At 44.8% G+C, this 20,879-nt stretch overlaps 1 protein-coding gene across 1 annotated transcript in view; it reads left to right on the top strand.

The window, feature by feature from the left end:
- Positions 1–20,879, top strand: part of Rab31 (RAB31, member RAS oncogene family) — a 121,027-nt gene that overhangs the window by 91,259 nt on the left and 8,889 nt on the right. Inside the window, exon 6 of the mRNA NM_133685.2 lies at positions 13,519–13,628. Coding sequence (NP_598446.2) covers positions 13,519–13,628 — 110 coding nt within the window. The remainder of the gene's footprint in view (positions 1–13,518; positions 13,629–20,879) is intronic.

Genomic DNA, 20,879 nt, shown 5'->3' with positions numbered 1-20,879 from the left:
CAGAAGCAGGTAGATTTCTGAGTTTGAGGCCAGCCTGGTCTACAAAGTGAGTTCCAGGACAGCCAGGGCTATACAGAGAAACCCTGTCTCAAAAAAAAAAAAAAAAACAAAACAAAAAAACAAAAACAAAAACAAAACAAAACAAAACAAAAGAAAAAAAAAAGAAAGAAAGAACATCAACTTGAATATGGTGCCCTGTGGGGAGGGGAAGATGGACGGTGTCTGGAGAGTGCACTGAGAGGCTAAGCCTTTGATGCTGAGTCAGCATAGCTCCTATCCTGTTTCTTAGACCTGCAGCAGCCATGGTGAAACATCCAGGACACTGTTCCTCTCCTGACCTGCACTAACATCAGCCTCCTCCTCCTCCTCCTCTTCCTCCTCCTCCTCCTCCTCCTCTCCTCTGTGCCACTGCAGATGCTGCCAGGCCAAGAATGAAAACCAGTTTGCCAGCCTTGAGGTCAACTACTAGAGGAGTGTTGGGTCCCTGAGTAGGCTTGTAGTGACCAAAGCTTCCTGTGCAGTCAAGAGCTACAAAAGGGAACTTCCTGTATCCTAGAACTCCCCAAGGAGCCACACTAACTAGGGCAGCAGAACACCCAAAGCCCAGCCATTTTATATTTTAATAAAGTTGACATTTCTAGACGATTAAAAATATGCTCAGAATAGGTGGTTCTTACTACCCTCTCTTCTCTTTAAAGTATAATAAGTAAACATTTTTTTCTAAAATAATTTTATTTACATATATTTGTATTTATCATCAAATATTTTGCTAAAAATTAAAATGCCTGACTTCTTACATGGAACTTTAACATCTACCCTAGTTGTGAATGGGTGAATGGATCAATAAATATATATAATATATATATATGTACATATACATATATATATATATATACATATATATATAATATACACACCACAAGATATTTTTTATAAGCAAACCAATGAACAGAAATTGAAATCCTAGCTAACAAAAATCCAATGTATTCTAAATGCTAAAAGCACAAAACCAAACCAATCAACCCAAAAAAAAAAAAAAAAACCCAAAAACTACCAAGAAATCAGCCACATGGCAAGCCTTAAAGCTGACAGCACTGTTCACGGGGAAGGATGAGACACGGTAGCTTGTGCTGCTGTAGAGTACGTTCTGTGCTCAGGATACCCATGGTCCGGCCTCTACTGATGCTGTTCCTGAAACAGGAAGGAAGTAGCTGACGTGGAGCTCCCAGCCAGCCCAGAGAACACATCTGGAATCTCTTTCTTCAGTTTTAGAGTGTTCTTAAAGAAGAGTCTATAAAACGTTGGTGTGTGCTTAAGGGAGGACATGGCTACAAAGCATGAGCTGTTGAGTCACCCCCGTCACACAGCCTTCTTCTCCAGCTCCAGCTGCTTCTCTGCTGTCCTAACTTTAACGAGAGCCACACTTTGTGCTCCTTATGCCCTCAACAGCTGTGTTTAGTGTCTGTACTTCTCAGCAAACAGTTGTTTGGAGTTTGCCCACTTCTGAGTTTTGCGTGAATGGAATAGTGTTGTGTCGTGTGATGACTGGTTTCCAGTTCAACATCACCTTGTAGGAATCGCCCAGTGAATGAATACACGCATGCCTGCTGCTGTCTGGTGTGTGAACGTGGATCTGTTTTACGTGCTGATGGGCACTTGGGTCCTCCCTGATGTGGGTTGTTTTGAACGTCAGTTGAATAGCCTCATTCACGTCTCACAGTGCTAGGCTTAAGCATGTCTCTAGGCTGCAGAATGTGACAGCTTAATTGTTGGCTCATAAGATGTGTGCATGCTCAGTTTTACGAGGTGATGCTAGTGTTTTCCAGGGTGAACCCCAGCAGCATGTGTGAGTGCTCGTCCTCTCATTATGACTGGGTCTTGTGAGGCTTCAAGGTGCGCAGAGATATCTGAGAGTAACTTCAACTTAACACTTCCTTCGTTACCACCGAGTGGGCAACCTTTCATGTGTCTGCTGGCCACTAAAGTCTGCTCTTGTGTGAAATGTCTCTTCATTACCAGTTTTCTTATTTAGTGGTTAATTTCAATCAAATTAAGATTTTTAGTCAACTAAGCTGGACCCTTGGCTCTCTCAGAGTCTGAACCCCCAACCAAAGAACATAAACAGGCTGGACCTAGGCCTCCCTGCACATATTTAGCAGATGTGCAGCTTGGTCTTCATGGGGGTCCTAAAGAACTGGAGTGGAGGCTATCCCAAAAGCTGTTGCCTGTACGTGGGTTATGTTCCTCTAACTGGGCTGCCTTATCTGCCTAAGTGGGAGAGGGCCTACCCATCCTCGAAGAGACATGAAGTGCCAGGGTGGGGGGATAACCATTGGGAGGGGGGTTCCTACCCCATACAGAGGAGAAGGGGAGGGGGGGATGTGAGAAGGATTGTGGGAGAGGGTGACCAGGAGGGGGACAGTCACACGAATGTCACATGAATAAATAAAGAAAAATAAAACTAAACTTAAAAAAAAGATTATGATTTAAAAAATACATAATTGCAATGCTGTTCCTTTGTTTCTAGTGTATGTTTAAATAGCTTCTTCAAGGGGATGGGGGAGGTGGCTCAGCTGGTAACCTGCCCACTGTACAGGTACAGGGACCTGAGTTCAAATCCCTAGCCCCCAGGTTAAAAATTAAAGGCCAGCTAGGCATGGCTGCAACCTAATGGAACATTACTGCTGAGGGTTGGGGGAAAAGGAGATGAGACAAAAGGAAACCCAGACAAACTGGCCAAAGGGCAAGCACTCGGTTCAGTGAAAGACCTTGTATCAAATGATTAGGTGGCACAGAATGGAGGACGATGTCGGACATCAACCCCTGATGTACACATGCACACAGGCACACGCATGCCTCTCAGGTACACAGTCTCCTTCGGGGTTAGGTCATATCTCTCCATTTCACCCTGTTGCTTTGTCATCCTACCTTATGGTTTATGGAGGATTATCATCAATTTTTTTCCCATTATAGATTTTCCTTTGGGGGTTTCTTATTAGAAACCTTCCTAGAACCCTAAGCTTGGTGATGTGGCCCTCTCTGTTAGCTATCCTTCATAGACACTATTTTGTAGTTATCTGTCTTTATGTCACATGCTGTTGCTTATTTCTTTATACCCTCTGTTTCCCACACCCCTGTAGCTGACAGGTTATAGTGCCATTATTGGTTGTACAGCACATCCTGTCCCCCACTGACATGCAACCCTGTCTCAGGCTGATATCACATGTAGTATATATACAGATTTGTTTTCTAGGTTGATATTCTTCTCCATCCTTGTCCATCCTCAGACCAGCACTGACTGACCTAATTCATACAGCTTAAGTGACGTGGACTTGCGATGTGCTCTGTAATCTTTAACCAGTACTTTTGGTCCCAGAGAAGTTGTAACATTCTGGCTAAGAATCTAAAATGGTCTGGTGGACTAGGCTTCTTTTATACTCTGTTAGAAAGCAATACTTTGTTTTTGGGGGTTTTGTTTGTTTGTTTGTTTTGTTTTTTTCTCAAGCTATTCCAGTTTCAGCCACTAGGAGTCCTTCCCTGTTGGTTCTTGTGTCTTGGTGGATACCTTGTACAGTAAGTTGCTTGTCTTATATGTGTTTTTCTCCAAAAAGCCCTGATTTCTTATATTAAAAAATGGGATTAAACCCCACAAACTGGAATTCATGTGTGCTTAGTGCTGTGGGGTATCATTGCTTTTCAGCCCTTTCAACGAACAAGGCTAGGAAATACATCAGTGCCTGCTAACTGAAGATAAAAAAACTTCGTGTTGATGCCCCTGACTCTGATTTAGAATCAGGCTTCATTCTGGCCTTGAAGTGGAAAGAATGTTTCAAAACTGCTGTGCTATTGAGCAGAGTCCCCAGCTTTTGTTTCAAAGACTTTGTTTCCTCCTACTGCCACCTGGGAGTTTCAGAGTTTATAATGTAACTTCTGCTGGGAGCTAAAATGTCCTTAGTGATAAGTTCTTTTGTGTCCTTAGTGATAAGTTCATTTTTTTCTTTTTATAAGATTTGTTTATTTTAATTGTGTGATGTTTTACCCATATGTATGTATGTATGTATGTATGTATATGTATGTATGTATGTATGTATGTATGTGTACCACATCAGTGTCTTTGCCCATGAAGTCAGAAGACGACATCAGATTCCCTGGAACTGAAGTTACTAATGGTTGGTGAGCCACCACGTGGGTGCCGGGAACTGAACCCAGATCCTTTCCACGAGCCTGAAGTGTTCTTAGCCACTGAGATATCTCTCTAGACCCTCCAGGATAAAATCTTGATGGCAGGTTTGTTTTTTATTTTAACTTGCATTTTCTCTGTCTACTTCTCATCTGGTCAGCAGGCTAAAAACAAAATATTAATATATAACATTATATATTAATATACAACATAATTACTATATAAAATTAATATATTAATAATATACAATATGCTAATCATATATAATACAAGGTGGTATGTGTGTGTGATGTGGGTTCAGATATTGCTCTGTTCCTGCCCATATGAGTCTCACCCTGAACCCAGAACTCCCCATTTTGGCCATGTTAGCTGACTGGCAAACCCCAGTAATCTACCTGTCTCTCTGTGTCCACCCTCGAGAGTTGGAGTTTCAGGCGCACCCCACAAGTGCTTTTATGTAAACAATGGTTCCACGGACTCAAGTTCTCATACTCAGACAGCAAGCGCAGGCACTGTGGCCACTGAGCTATCTTCCCAGTCCTTGAAAACACATTCATCCTCCTCATCTCAGCCTACGCTGGATGCTCACTGTGCAATAGACACAGTTATCAGTAGGTGTGCTAGTCTTCATAACCGCGCACACACAAAAGGCTCCATGTGATGAGATGAAACGCAGCCTGGGGAAGGAGCTCACCCCAGGCCCTGAGCTGGCAGGGCAGGGGACATAGCATATGACATGGTCTGTTCCAGACTCTGTGCCCCTGACTTTCATGTCACATAGTCTAAGAAAGGCAAACCAGACCCAGGGTGAGGAATGATATCCAAGCTACTGAGAGCGGGGGTTGGTTTGATTAACTCAAGACTCCGGTCTTCACACTTCTCCCTGGTAGTTCTCCAGCCTCTTCAGGACCAGCCGGAATTGGTTTGAGAAAGGAATGACTAAGTCTCTTAAGAGAGCCCTTTTTTTTTTCAGTCTTTCTTCTATTCCAAATTCTAATATTCTTCATGAGAAACCATTCATTTAAGTCTGTGGCCAAGAACCTGACACTGCCTGCTTGAATTTGACACCAGGGATTTGGCCCCAGGTGAACAGCCTTTCCTGTCAATGTTATTAAGCAGGGCAGACCTCCTGGGAACAGGAATTCTCCCCAGGGAACCCATGTGAATGGCTATAACCGGAAAGGTTTACTAAGATCAGTGTAACTGTCCAATTAGCTGTTTACATTGAAGGTGGCAATTATTCTCCCTTTTTCAAAAAGAAGTTGGTTTGAGTTTTAGTTCCTCCTTCAGGTAAATCGATCTGAGTGTCCGTAAGAGCTGAGGGTTCTACTACTTTTAGCATTGTCAAAGTGGCTTTGCATGTGTGTTACAGAACACTTATTTATTTATTTATTCATTTAATTTATTTAATGTATACGAGTACACTGTAGCTGTCTTCAGACACAGCAGAAGAGGGCATCTGATCCCATCACAGATGGCCATGAGCCACCGCGTGGTTGCTGGGGATTGAACTCAGGACCTCTGGAAGAGCAGTCAGTGCTCTTAACCACCGAGCCATCTTGCCAGCCCTACACAGACATTCCTGATCTTTGGAAAGCATCCACATTAATGGTAGTGGGTGATTAACACAGCTGGTACATCTCCTACTTGTCTGTGGAATACTGACCTCTAAGATGCTTGAATCCTATCCTCTGAAAATTCTGTTGAGTCTACCGTACCATGTTGTCATTGCTGCTGAGACAGCTTCATGCATACTTATTCAAGAGACACTGATCTAAGGATGTGAGCATTTTGCAGCACCAGGGTTCTTAGCACAGACCCTGAGAAGTTGGGTCAAATGAAGGATGCAGAACTAAGATGGGAAGGAAGTGGAGGCAGACGGGCAATCACCCCTCACTTCTTGAGTGCTGTTTGGTGCCTGGGCCTGTTCACCTCCTCTGGGTACCTTTCCTGGGCCTCAGCAAGCACTTCTCCCTAAAACCAATGGTTGTAATGCTGCACTTCATGGTGGTTATAGAGGACCAGTCAGCGGAGGACAGATCTCCCGCAGACGCAGACCCCTCAGGAGGACTCACTGTTCTAGTTGAGACCCCCTGATGTTGAGAAGACCCGTGGGTACCTGACTAGTCCTGAAGTTAGAATCAGCTGCCCTGTTGCTGGGTAACACCCTTCACAACAAAACAAAGACCCCCTGTTGGGCAGTGCAGGCCTGTTGAAATTCTAGAGCCCAGTTAGGAACACTGTGTCCTGATCTCCCTCTCCTGCTGAGAAGTCTTCCAACACAAGCGACCAACTCAGGTCTTTCTGCCTGAGTCCAAGAGACACAGAACTGGCTGCTGTCCAGAGCTTGATAAGACCCAGGCTGATAAGTTCCAGAGCTTGGGCCTTGAAGAGTCTCCCATTGGTGTTACCTTCACCTCAGAAACCTCTTCCCAGCCCTCTGGGAAGAGTGGACCAACTTGTGTCTCTTTGAGTTTCCAGTTGACCTCAGCACTAACCACACTTCCTGTTTGGTCTGAATGGCCCCTCCTGACTTCCTCCTCTTTCTGTGAACAGCAACTAAGCTGATTTGTCATCTAGCATTACAAGTAAGCCACTGACTACTTCTGAGCTAGCACACACTGTCTACCCAACATGGTTCTGTTGGGTCCTTGTACAACTGCAGACAAAATCACCTGAAGATTTCTTAAGATGCCAAGGGGTTTTGATTTCCTTTAAATTAGTTATTTACATCTCTGACTTCTTTCTCTAGGCATCTTTGTCGATTTGTTGTTTATTTGTTTGAGACTGGGACTCACTTAGCCAAGGGTAGACTCTTGAACTTTCTTGCTTTATTTTGTTCTTAAATCTTCTTTTTTTTTTTTTTTTTTTTTTTTTTTTTTGCCAGACATTGCACGTATAATGCCTGATTCTGGGGTGTCAGGCAGAAGGGTTGACACTAACTAAAAGCAAGCCTCGTCTGGCCTACATTATCAGTTCCAAGCTAGCCTGGGCTATAGGTCCAGAGTCTATCTCAAAAACTAATGGGGGGGGGGAAATAAGTACCAATGGCCTTTATAGTGTAAATATTTCAGGCTCCCACTTAAAGAAGTCTAGTGAGAAGATAATTTGATTGCAGTTACTATGAATAAGACATTCCTTCCCCAGTTCTGGTCACTCAGAGACAGAAAGAATTGTGCCAGAACTGTTGCTGTCCGAAATGGGCTGGGTCCTGCCACCCATTACTCACTGTTGGGGAAGAAGTTGGAGCTGAGTGGAGGTGAACCCCATGCTCTCTCCAGCTTAGGGGCTCACTGTGCTCAGCAGTGGGTCAGCCGAGCTCCTGGTCCATTCTGATCACAAGTGACAAGAGAACTGTCCTGAAATTCAGATCTGACCACTAGGTAGTTGTTACCAACTAAAGAAGCAAGAAGTAAGGAAAGTCAGAAGCCAGCTGTGCCAGCTGTGCCACTGGAAGCACAGCCTCTGCCAGCTGTGCCAGACATGCCACTGGATTCATGGCCTCTTCCAGCTGTGCCAGCTGTGCCATTGAAAGCACAGATCTGCCAGCTATGCCAGATGCACCATTGGATGCACAGCCTCTGCCAGCTGGGCCAGATGCACCTTTGGATACACGGCCTCTGCCTTTTCTACCTTTTCAGCCCTGCCTATTTCCTACTGGTCCATGAAGGATGGAACCTGGCCCTAAGCTCTGAATTCCAGTCTTCCTTCTGACCACTCAGCCAGCCTATAGCTGGATAACCCAGCTGTTTTAAAAGGTGTGGACTTAAATAGTCTCTTCTGAACCCGAGTAGTGCTGACATTGAAGGGACATGCAGAATATGGTCAGCTTGGGAAGAGGATGAAGGAGGGATCCCGATCTATACTTTCCAGCTTGTGACTTCTTTGTGGTTCTGTGTATAGCATGGCCTAGAAATTCTATAAGTAGTTTGTACCATTGAAGTTGACTGCCTCATGTCTGTACCTTGACCTGGACTATCTAGTTTCAGCTTAACTGTTTCAATTCCTGTCGCAATGCCCAACATATAGCAGATACTCAATATTTGTTGAAGAGTATTCGAAACACTGGATATCAGGGCTGGAGCATTGGCTCCATGGTTAAGGGTACTGGCCACTTTTCTCAAGGAAAAACATTCCCCAGCACCCACGTGGCAGCTCACAACCATCTGTAATTCCAGGTTCAGGGACTCCATAGCCCGTTTCTGGCTCCTTGGGCTCCAGGCAAGTGTGAGGTATATAGATATATGCCGCAGATTGGCCTCAGTTGGCCCCCCTCAATCCACAGGAGAAATCAGAGTTCTGGACAGGTGGGCAAAGAGTTGACGAAAAATGACAAACAAATACAGACACGAGGGAGTGTGCTATATCTGAATGTAATTTGTCAAATGGAGCATCAAACTTTTTATACAGAAGAAATTAGGGAAGTTAGGTGACACATCGGCAAGGTCCAATGAGGTTACCGGATGCTTAATGACTCTTACACAAAACAGAGGAATGCAAACACAAAGGCTGGCAGGAACTGGGCAATAAAACAACTGAGACAAAGTCAGCTCCATTCTTAGAAGCCAGGTGTGAGGTCTTTACACTCCTGGGGCAAGGGCTTTCACGCCCAAGTCATGGTTCTAATTAGGGAGTTCTGCTCTAGCTAACCTTCTCATGAATAATGCAATACTCTAAAACCACAGCCCAATCTACTTCCTAAACCATTGTAAATTCCTGTATATGGGAGCAACTTGGCTTTTATTCTAACTGATTGTGTGGGGGGCTTTCTACTAATAAGTAATGTAGTCTGCCATACATAGCTATAATAAGAATTCTAAACTTACTTTGCTAAGCTTGCTCTGAGATTTCTAACTCTATGTAGTAGATAATAATGCCTGATTTCTTTCACTATTTCTCTTACAATGCTAGAGGCAATTCTGAATGTCACTGAATAGGCAACATTCTTACTGAATTCCAAGCCCAGGGTCAGCTCAAGGACTACCTAGGGCATTGGTGAAGGCCAGGAAGCAAAGTTCGATTTTGCTTAGGTATTTGGCAAGTCATTGCTTGGAGACACCTATAATAAAACAATACTGAAAGAAAGCACACAGATCCATTCACAAGGACAAGTTTGGAGCATTCGTTATACAAGATGCCACGGTTCCAGGAGACTACGTTTCCGTGAACTTTTCGTCTCAGGACTGTGTCCAGGCTTTTGGCTTGTCATGCGGGTCACTACAGGAGTGTATATAGCAGATATACATGTAGACCAAACACTTACACACACATACACACACACACACACACACACACACACACACACACACACACAGAGTTAAATGAGCATATTATAGCCCTTCATAGTCATAATTAAAGAAGGCTGCTGGCAGCAGCCTTCCAACCTGTGCCATAGTTTCTTCTGAAACTCAGCCTGGGGGAGTTCTTATCTATGCATCTATGTACATGACTAAGTAAGTTCTCACCTTGTCAGGCAGTAGTCACACCATTCTGATTGACACCAACCAGTGTCTTATAATTCCGTCCCATTCTGACACAGACCAGAGCTGGTGAAGACTCTGCCCACTGAGGGGCTCGACACCACACCATTATGCCCTGTTTCAGACTCCACCTGTGGGTCTCTAGTAACCCCCAAATTACCTACAGGTTTGCCCAGCAGACTAGGAAAATTATAGGGTTCCCAGGACCTCCCTCATGTTGCGTGTTAGAACAAACACGGAGGAGCATTTACTTAGAATTACAGTTCAGTTATAAAGGTTGCAAAGTCAGAACAGCCAAGTGAAGAGATGCATAGGTCCGAGGGCTGGGGAGGGACTTCCATCTCTCTTTGGGTGCACCACTATGCTGATAGCCGTGTGTTCACTAACACAAGGCTCTCCAGGAGGGGATAGACGTCTGTCTCTAACACCATGGTTGGTTTCTTGCATAACCAGCACAATCCTGCCACTGTCTCTAGGTTCCATGCTATCAAATTCTGTGTGGTCAACTGAAGAGAATCTTTTTGTCACTTCCATACTTGCCAATTTGGGGAATCACTGTTTTGGAAACCCCAGGCAAAGACTGCATATGTACTTTTAACTTTTTAAAAATTGTTTATTTCTGTGTGTGTGTGTGTGTGTGTGTGTGCGCGCGTGGCTGTCTTACTTAGTGTTTCCATTGCTGTGAAGAGACACCATGACCAAGGTAACTCTTATAAACAACAACATTTAATAGGAGCTGGCTTACAGGTTCAGAGGTTCAATCCAGTATCATCAAGATCGGTGCTTGGCAGTGTCCAGGCAGACGCTGGAGGAGCTGAGAGTTTTACATCTGGTTCCGGAGGCAAACAAAAGATTGGCTTCCAGGCAGTTAGGAGGGTCTTAAAGCCCACCTCTAAGATAACAATTACTACAGGTTAATAAAAAGCTACATTAACAGTGTGCATGGCTCGGACAGTTCTGATTGGCTGAGACTCTGCTTCTTCCAAAGCCAGGCTACAGGCTGTACAAGGCAAGCTGGGCTGCAGTTCGCTATCTATGAACAAACTTAAGATGTGTGAATGTATCAAGATAACTGTAAGAGAAGCATACTTTATTTTGACCAGAGCATGGTGTGTACCCCTTCCTCCACACCATCTTGACCGTGATTGACAGACAGTTCAAGATATTTTAGTGTGCCACGTGGGTCTCGCCTGTGGTGGCAGTGATGATGATGGAAAGAAGAACATGCCGGGTGGACGCTGGGTGGCTGCATTGTTTAGAGGTCTTACAAGAAGAAAGTGACCTAGTGCAAGGGACCAGGGTGAAATTCTGCATATGCTTCTCATCCAGTAATGTCATCCTGGGCCAGTTCTTTACTTAATGAGATCCATTCTCAGGATGGAAGGAGTTTGGAGTGCATCTTTCCTCACTTTCTCTTCTCGAAGAGCTGGCTGCACTTAGTTCCCCACCCTCCTAGGTCAGATTGTGCCACACACAGCAGTTGCCTTCTGCTTGCCTTAATTCTGCCAAAGCTTCTCCTGCCCGTGCCACAGTTGGGCAAAGCAGAGTTGAGGAAGCATTGTTGCTATCTGTGATCTCTCTGAGGCTTGTGTGCCAGGCGCCCCAGCCTAATGTGCAGGTGGACAGGGGGACAGGGGTATGTAGCAACTGAACTTACCTGCTTCAAGTTCAGGCAGAGGCAAGCCCTGCTCTGTATATATGGTTTAGTAAAGACTTCAATATGAAATCTAGACATAGTCTAATGTGCTAAACCAAAGAGTAAAGCCTTCAGAAATATTACTCATGTGAAGATATTGCCACCAAAACCTCAAGAGTCATTTGCCACAGGCCAGAGGCTTGTCAGTTAGGGACAACAAAGAATGTCTTAGGTAAGGAAGACGCAGGTAGTGTGGTCTACGATGGGTGAGCTTAATAGCAAGGTTCCAAAGAGACTTCATCTCAGGATTGCCTCTTGCAGCTGATATGCCTTTCCTGTCATTATTAAATTAATATAACAATCCCTGGGTGTTAGCCTACCCTATTGATCACATTTCCTACAGATCAACATAAAGGTGAACTTTCATGAATTAATGCTTTTTAGATGAATTAATGATTCGATGGAATTCCTGATTTGATTCAAATAATTCTAGGAAGAAAATTTTAAGGGATGGTTTTAGTTGTTTGCTAGCAAGATGTAATAAAGTTAGAATCAAGAATAGAATGTGCCCATACCTTATAATAGTAAGTAAAGGCTGAATAATAAGAAATACAATGAGCTTTCATAATTACACTAAAAAGAGAAATAGACTTGGGACAGTTCTATAAATAGTATGTGCACAGAAGCCAACCCCCATGTACTTTAAACCATCTACAGATAACTTATATTATCACGATGTAATGCTGTATATCTTCAATGCTTTTCTATTGCTGTGATAACCACGATCAAAGGCAACTTATAAAAGAAAGTGTGTAGTTGGGCTTACAGCTCCAGAGTCTTGGAGTCCATGATGGCCCAGGATTAGCTAAAAGCTCACATCTTGGTCTGCAAGCAGAACGCAAGTGCACACTGAGAATAGCATAAGTCGTTTAAAACCTCACAGCCTACCCCAAGTGACACACCTCCCCCAACAGGACACACCTCCCCCAACAGGACACACCTCCCCCAACAGGGACACACCTCATAATCCTTCCCAAACAGTTCTATCAACTGAGGACCAAGTGTTCAAACGTATTAGCCTCTAGGGACCACTCTCATTCCTCTTCACTGAGTAGAGAGCTGGTTGTTCAGTCTCACGTAGGAAGTGATGGGAAGGTCTGCGTATGACCGGCATAGACACACTGGTTTGATGTGTTTTTTTTAAATCTGCAATTAGTTGAGTACATGAATGTCAAACCCTCAGATATGGCCAAACTGTCATGTATCAAACATACCAACAGCTGTCCACTAGTGCATGCACAGTGTGTTATTGTTGAGTTATGTGATAGAAAATAAAGGTTGAAAGTAGCCTCTGTAGTCTGTTTTAGTTTGTAACAGAATACCACTGACTGCATCATTTGCCTGAAATATACAGACTCACAAATCTGGAGGTTGCGAAGTTCAGTATCAAGGAGACGGCAGGTTTGCCGATTCTGATTCCAAGATGGTGTTTGGATTGTCTTATCCTGAGGACAGTACAGCGCTGATTTTCAAGGGGGGAAGGGCAAGAGGCAAAAGCAGGTCGAGCTCTCTCTGTCATACATGCATTGACCCTAGCCCTCCAGCTTAATCTTCTTACAGCTCTCCCTTCTCAATACTTTCATCATGGCCACTCCATTTCAATGTGAGTTTTGAAGGGAATGTTCCCTGGCTCTGCAATCTGGAGTGTCCTCAAATGTCCATAACCAATACTTAAAACCATTTTCTCTTCTGTCTAGAAATTCACTCCTTCTGTGGAGAGTGCACTGTGTTATAAAAATGTGGCTTGTCTGTGGTTGCCAGAGACCAACTACATCTCCTCCTTCTCTTCCCCCCCCCCCCCCCCCCCCGCTCCTCCTTCCATTCCCTCTCCTTCTCTCCTTCTCCCTCCTCCTCCACTTTTTCTTTTCGAGACAGGGTTTCTCTCTGTAGCCTTGGCTGTCCTGGAACTCACAGTGTAGACCAGGCTGGCCTTGAACTCACAGAGATCCACTTACTAGTGGATTAAAGTCATGTGCTGCTGTGCCTGGTAGAAACCAGCTTCTAAGATGCGCCCCTCCTAGGTTTTCAGTGTTTGAGAAGTGATTACGCTGTAATTCTACAGGGAAGCAAAGGTTCCCACAAGTGCTGCATGTTTGGCCTCCTGAGTTTTCATGTTTCACAAACGAGCACTCACTCATTTCTTATCTGACGTCCTTTTTCAGGGAGGTGCCCCTGAAGGACGCTAAGGAGTACGCTGAATCCATAGGTGCCATCGTGGTGGAGACCAGCGCGAAGAATGCCATTAACATCGAGGAGCTCTTTCAAGGAATCAGTAAGTGCCACGCTTGTGTTTTCAGCCTAATGCAGCTTGCGTGATTATGTACTGGGGGCGTCAGTGAACCCCGATGAGTCTGACTGAAGTCACCCTGTGAGTCCTGCAGCTATGAGTGTATTATACTCCCTCTGTCCACGTCTTCCTTCCTTCCTTCCTTCCTTCCTTCCTTCCTTCCTTCCTTCCTTCCTTCCTTCCTTCCTTCCCTCCCTCCCTCTCTCCCTCCCTCCCTCCCTCTCTCTCTCTCTCTCTCTCCTTTCTTTCTTTGCTTTTTTTATAAAGAGTATAATAGCTGGCTTTAATTTACTTCTTAAAATATTGTTTAATTGAAATTAAATTCTATCACTTCCTGGCTTCCTTTCCTGCCTCAAGCATCTCCCAGATTCTCTCCTTCCACCCCCTCCCATGTTTCCCATCTTTTCCAGGATGATAATCTCTTTTTCTCTCCTCATCATTGTTCTATGCATATACATCTGTGTGTGTACTCCTATCTGTAAACGCAGCCTGCTGAGTTCAGTTTGGTTTGTTTTGGTTTTTGTTTGTTTGTTTCGTATGTACTTGGTTTCTTGGTTTCAAGGCTGACTGTTCTGCATTGGACAACCGACAAATGGGCTTATCCTGGGGGGGGGGGAGTCTCCCTCCCGCAGAGATCATTATTTGAAGTTCCCTGCCTGGCTAGGGCTGTTTGCTCCTACCCATTGCTGCTGCTGCTGCTGCTGCTGTTCCAGACTTGTTTATGCGTCCATTTCACAGAGAGGCTGCTTTGCCTCAGACTTCCTAAGTGTCCCTAATTCTGTGCCTCACTCTGTTCCTCCTGTTTTGTGGAGGAGTTTGTCACAGTCGTTGCAAGAACACAGCGTACACTTGGAATCATGTGCTCTGAGGCGCTTGCATTCTGCATTGTGAAGGTGGAGACGAAGTAGGCGGTGGTGTGGTAGAAGTTCAACCATTAAATCAAGTGACCCTAAGCAAACACAGTCAAGGGACCTTTGAGTGATTTATTTTGCCACGTAATCACTCACACATTTAAAAAAAAAAAAAAATGTTTCCCTCTCATGTGACCTGAAGCTGGGAACTGGGCAGAGGTCTCATCACTGAACTCTGTTATTCCTGCTCATGAGAGGTGACAGCGCTGGGTCAGGTTGTCCTTTCCCTGGGTTACCGTGTTTCCTGTGGCTGACTCGCCTCAGCTGTTCACCTCGGGTGGCTGTGCTGACACATCTGTCCGCAGCTGTTTAGTTCTAAGCACACCAGATGTCACCTTCATAAACTCTGGCCATAACTTGTGTTCCGGCTTCCACCAGAAAAGTGCCTGCTGACTATGGAGCTGAGCCAAGCCTTCGTTCATCAGTACGTTATCAGAGACTGGGAGAAGCCTCCATATTCAGCTGAGGACTTCCTGGGGGCCCTCGCTGTGGAAGGATCGGAACCCTTATAAGTTATCAGCTGTCCTCAGAAAACCTCAGCTCTGGGCAGTCCCAAAAGGCATGCGGTCCACATACTGGGATTCTGCGCCCAGTGTCATTTTCAGTTGTATTTAAAGTTGAGGGTTCTCAGGTTCCAGCTATTTTACATTTTCCTGGTTCCCATCCGTTCCTTTTGGGTTCTGAGAACAGCAGAGGACCTTTGGCTTGTTTGCGTTGGCCTGAAGGAGAATTCATGGGCACTGGAGAACTCTGACCTACATTACTTCCGCTGTGTGTAGGTGTGTAGAAGGATGCTCAGTCTCTCCTACATCCCTGGGCCCGGTCACCGAGGTGGTTCTGGTACCTCCCTTCTGTCCACCTCCCTGAATACTTCCCCCACCCCACCCCACCCCTGCTGATATTTCCACGTGTGACAGAGAAGCTGCAAGCTCACTGGGCTGAATTGAGATGTAGCCAGCTCAGCCGTGATTTGGGGTTGGGCACCCATGGTCTCACATCTCAGCTGTTCTTGTGTAAGAACACACACTCTCTGTGCTGTGTCACTCCGAGAGACTGAACTTAGCACACCGAGCCCTTTATTACCTTAGAGTAAGCCGATTATTATCCAGTGGTTTCAGGCTTTTCTGGGTTGGGCACTTGGTAAACATTTTCTTTTTGAAAGTGTTGTGTTGTTGTTTTTTTTTATATTTGTTTTAATATTTATTTATTCTTTTGAGATAGGGTTTTGCCCTGTAGCCCAGGTTGGCCTTGAACTTGTAGCCGTGCTCTTCCCTTAGTCTCCTAAGCCTTGGGGATTACAGTCAGCACCACCAGCTACAGACAGTTTTAATGAGCTCTCCTACACAGTTCCCCACACTGCCTCTGACGGTCCAGCTTTCCCGGTTTGTAGAACCTGCTCCTCCATGTGAGTTCCTTGAGCCAAGGCAAGGCAGGGGTCAGATAGGAAACCCTGTTTTGTTTTGTTTTGTTTTGGTTTGTTTGTTTGTTTTTAATGTGCATTAAATTCACCTCGAGATTTCTACATGAGGTGACCCTCTGAGCTTGATGAAAGTCATTATTAAAATTTTTTAAAAAGTCAAATAAAGACCTCAAAGAAAACAAGAAGCCTAGATATTGAGTACTAACACCTCAGAAAGATTTCTTTGTATCTATAACTCAACCATCCTAAATCCTTGTCCGTGCCAGGGGTCTTTGTGGGTCACAAGGATGAAGATTTTGAATAATTAGTTCCTCATAGTCTGGTGGTCTGTTCCACTTAGAAAAACAAGTCTTTTGCTTAAGCACGGAGCAACTGCAGCTTCCCAGTAATTCCAACATAAGCCCATGTTTGTTCTTCTGCACGTCTAATGAACAAATGTTTATTTCTGTGTTTTACTCTTAGTTATAAACACTTAGCAAAGACAGCTTGTAGATTTGTAGTGGAGCCTCTAGTCATCTCTCTACATACATTTACCTAACTCTCCCTTCTCTCCCATCGATAGACCGACTCCATGGGCCCCCATTGTCTGTATCTATGTACCAGTGTCTGTCCATCATTATCTGTCTGTCTATACTTTCAGCTGTCACAATCCACCAATCTATTTTCCATCTCTTTCCATTATTTCTAGCTCTCCATCTCTATCCTAGTATATCCCATTTCTGTTGACCCATCAATTAGGATGATCAATGAATCTAGGATAGAGATGACTGAGCTCAGTGGAGGTACCAGTAGGAACCACAGCTCAGTGCTCCTGGCTCTGACAGCCTGAGCAACCTCCACTCGGACAAAGCCATGATCTTCATTCAGGCTTCGGAATATAATTTAAGAGTGGGTCAGCGAGGTGATCTGAACGAGGAGTGTATCCCCCACGGGCTCATATATTCGGATACTTGGCCCCCAGTTGGTGATGCTGTTTGCAGGAGTCCTAGAACCTTTAGGAAGTGCAGCCTTAGTGGGGGAAGTACATTACTGGACTGAGGCGGGCTTTAAGATTTTATAGCTTCACCCCACTTTGTTTTTGCACTGTCTGCTTTGAGACATTGAGGGCATTGGAGTGTGGTTTCTTTGTTTTGAGTTATTTCGTATTCGTTTAAGAACAAATGAGAAATGCTTTGGTTGATTTGTATTGCCAGCATCTCTCTCTGGCTTCCCTCTGGCTCTCTGGTCTTTGTGATCTCAGTTGGAAGAATTCACGTGAGACACACAGAGCATGTAGTTGAAGATAGGTAGCGTTTACCTAATGGTGATGTGGCATTTTTAACAGAGTGGAGAGTGGCCAAAAAGACTCTTGTGCGGGTCTATATTTTAGGTAGGCTTGATACTGTTTCTAAGCCTCTAGGACAAAGAGCTTCAGGGGTGGGGGTGGGGTGGGGGTGGGGTGGGGGTGGGGTTCCCGAAGTCCAGGTGATTGACAAACCCATTTGAATTGACTCTTAGGAGAGAGGACCCTGGTGTGTTCTTTACCAGAAACCTCCAGCTCTCTGTTGACTTTAGAAGGCACTCACAAGGGCGTGTCTCCACCCAGGGCCACGCACCATGACTCAGACCCTATCCCTTTGACCAGTAAATAGAGTCCGGCAGTTTCAGTTCCTGGCTTTAAGATCGTGGGTCCAAGCTCAATGACCTTTCAGGCCCTCAAACACCTACCTAGCTCCCTGAGTGCTTGTTCCTAGAGTTTATACAGTTAGAGATGAAAGCAACGCTGGCCCAAAAGGATTAGAGAATAGGAAAGCGCCCTGGGCCTTGTTCTGTAAACATTGCTGCGCAGCTCTCTGGCTATTGTATGCCCACAGGGTTTTGTAATTCCACGGTAGTTACTTGGTTTAGAGCGTGTTAAATAAGTCTGAAAGCAAAACAAAAACCTTTGAAAATGCTGTAACGGAACAGCAAGCTGTCGAGTGAAGATAAAGGTGAGGACAGTCCCTTCTTTACCACCAAGAAAGTTACTTTGGCAAAGGCCAGCAAAGAAGATGCTGATATCAGAAGCTTTCACCTTGAGCCGTCCTAAGGAGTTCTCAGTCGTGCAAAACACCATGTCCTTGGGCCTCATGTCTATGGAGGTTTAGGTGTAGGACCCACCAGGGTACCAATCTACAGATGCCCAAGTTCCTGTCTAAAATGCTATAGCATTTGTATGTAAGCATAACTCCCCTTATGCCTCTTCATCTCTAGGTTATTTATACCCAATATATCTATATCTATAGAGCATAGTCAATGCTCTATAGATAGTTGCTATACTCTATTGTTTAGGGAATAATGATAAGGAAGGGTCTGGATGCGTTCAATATGGACACAACCATAGTAGGCCTAACTGGTTTTGATGGACAGTGTAACCAGCCGTGAATTAAAACCTGAGAAACAGGCAGACCCAGGGACCAATTGTAGCAATGCTTCGCATGTGTGGAGCCCTTGCTCCTTGCCATTGTTGGAAGGGCTAAAGTGTGTGTTAATTCATTGATGTCCCCCTCACTGTGACGTAGGCATGTTATCATTCCTGTTTTACCATAAGGGCTCTCCATCTTGTGACTTGCTGTGTCGAATAGCTAGTGAGTGAGAGGCCAGGATGCGGAGTCACATGTTGTCAGCTTTAAGTCTGGATTGTCCCTGGCTCCTGACTTTGTACAGCAGTTTTCTGGTAATATTATCCATAGTCAGAGAAAACAGGAAATGACTAAACTGCACCAAAATTGAGACATAGTTTGTTTTTTTAAAATTGTGGTACACTAATATAAACTAGTGATTTGAAATAATGATGTGAATCTTGTTACTGACTTAAAAAGACAAATTGTGAAACAAATACTACAGAGTAGTTTATATAAAAAAGAAACCCATTTCATATAATCAAACTGTGAAACATATAATAATAAATAATATGTACCCTCAAGATTCTCTTTCTTGTAAGGTTGCCTGTAAGTTAGTAATCATGGCTACTTTGTAATAGTGTATTCCTGGCAACTTTGGAAAATTATTTTATTATAGAAAATGTAAACTTCTAGTACATAAGTAAATTTAATTATCACATACACATAACCACCCAACTTGCCCCATCTCTTTCCTATAGCTCCCCAACCTATATTGCTTTAAAGAGAGTCTCATTAGTGTCATATGTAAGTATTTTGAATCTAATTTTTTAAGGGTTGTTAGATAAACAGGTCAGTTTGGTGGTTGTCAGGTTGAGGGAGAGTCCTGTTAGGTTTCTGTTGCTGTGAGAGACATCATACTGAAAGCAAGGAGGAGAGGAAAGGGCTCATTTTACCTTACAGCTCATAGTCCGTCTTGAAGTCCGTCAGAACTGGAGCTCAAGAAAGATGCCTGGAGGCGGGAACTGAGGCAGATGCCATGGAGGAGCAGGACGTATAGGCTCACTCCTGGCTTTTCTTTCTTATACATCCCAAGTCAACTACTGAGGGATGGCACTGCCCATAGTAGGCAGTCCTCTTCCACATGAACCAATCTGTCAATCAAAGAGCTGCCCACAGGCTGGCCTACAGGCCAGTCTTATGAGGGCATTTGCTCAGTGGAGAGTCCTGTTCCCAGATGGCCTTAGCTTGTGTCAAGTAGACAGAAGAAACAAACAAAATAAAATAATAATAAAAAGAAAACAAGAGCGCGGGCCTGAGCCGCGTCCGCCGGCTGCCTCCGCTGCCGCTACGCCTCCGTCAGCCTCGTTTGGTCCGGCTTGACCTGGTCCGGCCGGCCTGGGCTCTGCGGCCGCGAGGTCGCAGCTCCTGATGGAAATCCTATGACAGACAGTTTGGGTGATATCTGCAGGAAAGATCTTTAAACATTACAGACAATACACGCTAATGCATTTGAGAAAACGATAAAAATTGGGGGTAGGGAAAAAAGCAACTGTTTCTGCAACTTTGCTGGATGTTAAGATGTCTGTGGACATGAACAGCCAAGGGTCTGATAGCAATGAAGAGGACTATGACCCAAACTGTGAGGAAGAGGAAGAAGAGGAAGAGGACCCTGGGGACATAGAGGACTACTATGTGGGAGTAGCCAGTGATGTGGAGCAGCAGGGGGCTGATGCTTTTGATCCTGAAGAGTATCAGTTCACTTGCTTGACCTATAAGGAGTCTGAGGGCGCCCTCCATGAACATATGACCAGCTTAGCCTCTGTCTTAAAGGCCGTTGATGCTCACTGCCATCGGCTGCGTCCTCCCTATGGCACTGGTGGTCTGATGCCTTCTTCTGGCCTCCTTGGTCACCAGTCATACAAGTCTGTGCAGACACACATGAAAGCAATGCATCCAGGACCAGAACACCATGAAATAAAATTAAAAAGAAAATAGCACCTGCAAGATTACCCATTGGGTAAAGACACTTTGCTGCATAAGCCTGGCCATGACCCAAATTTGATCCCTGGAACTGACCTAAAAGTTTAGCGGGGCATGGTGGCGCACACCTTTCATCTCACCCAGCACGTGGAAGGCAGAGGCAGGAAAGTCTGTAAGAAGCCAACCTGGGCCGGGCGTGGTGGTGCATGCCTTTAATCCCAGCACTTGGGAGGTAGGGGCAGGTGGATTTCTGAGTTCGAGGGCAGCCTGGTCTACAAAGTGAGTGCCAGGACAGCCAGGGCTACACAGAGAAACCCTGTCTCGAAAAAAAAAAAAAAAAAAGAAGAAGAAGAAGCCAACCTGGCCTACATAGTGAATTCCAGGATAGCCAAGGCTATATAAGTGAGACCTGTCTTAAAAAAAAAAAAAAGATGGGTGGATAACAGTCAGCTTCACAGGTTGTCCTCTGACCTCCACACAGGTACCATGTCACAGGCATCACCCTCAATAAGGGGAATGCAGTTAGAACTCACTTTGTAAACCAGGTTGGTCTCCAATACAC

Source organism: Mus musculus, chromosome 17, assembly GCF_000001635.26.
Source record: "Mus musculus strain C57BL/6J chromosome 17, GRCm38.p6 C57BL/6J".
In the NCBI taxonomy this organism is placed as follows: domain Eukaryota; kingdom Metazoa; phylum Chordata; class Mammalia; order Rodentia; family Muridae; genus Mus; species Mus musculus.
Note: the sequence above shows the minus strand (reverse complement) of the source record. Positions and strands in the feature narration are given on the sequence as shown.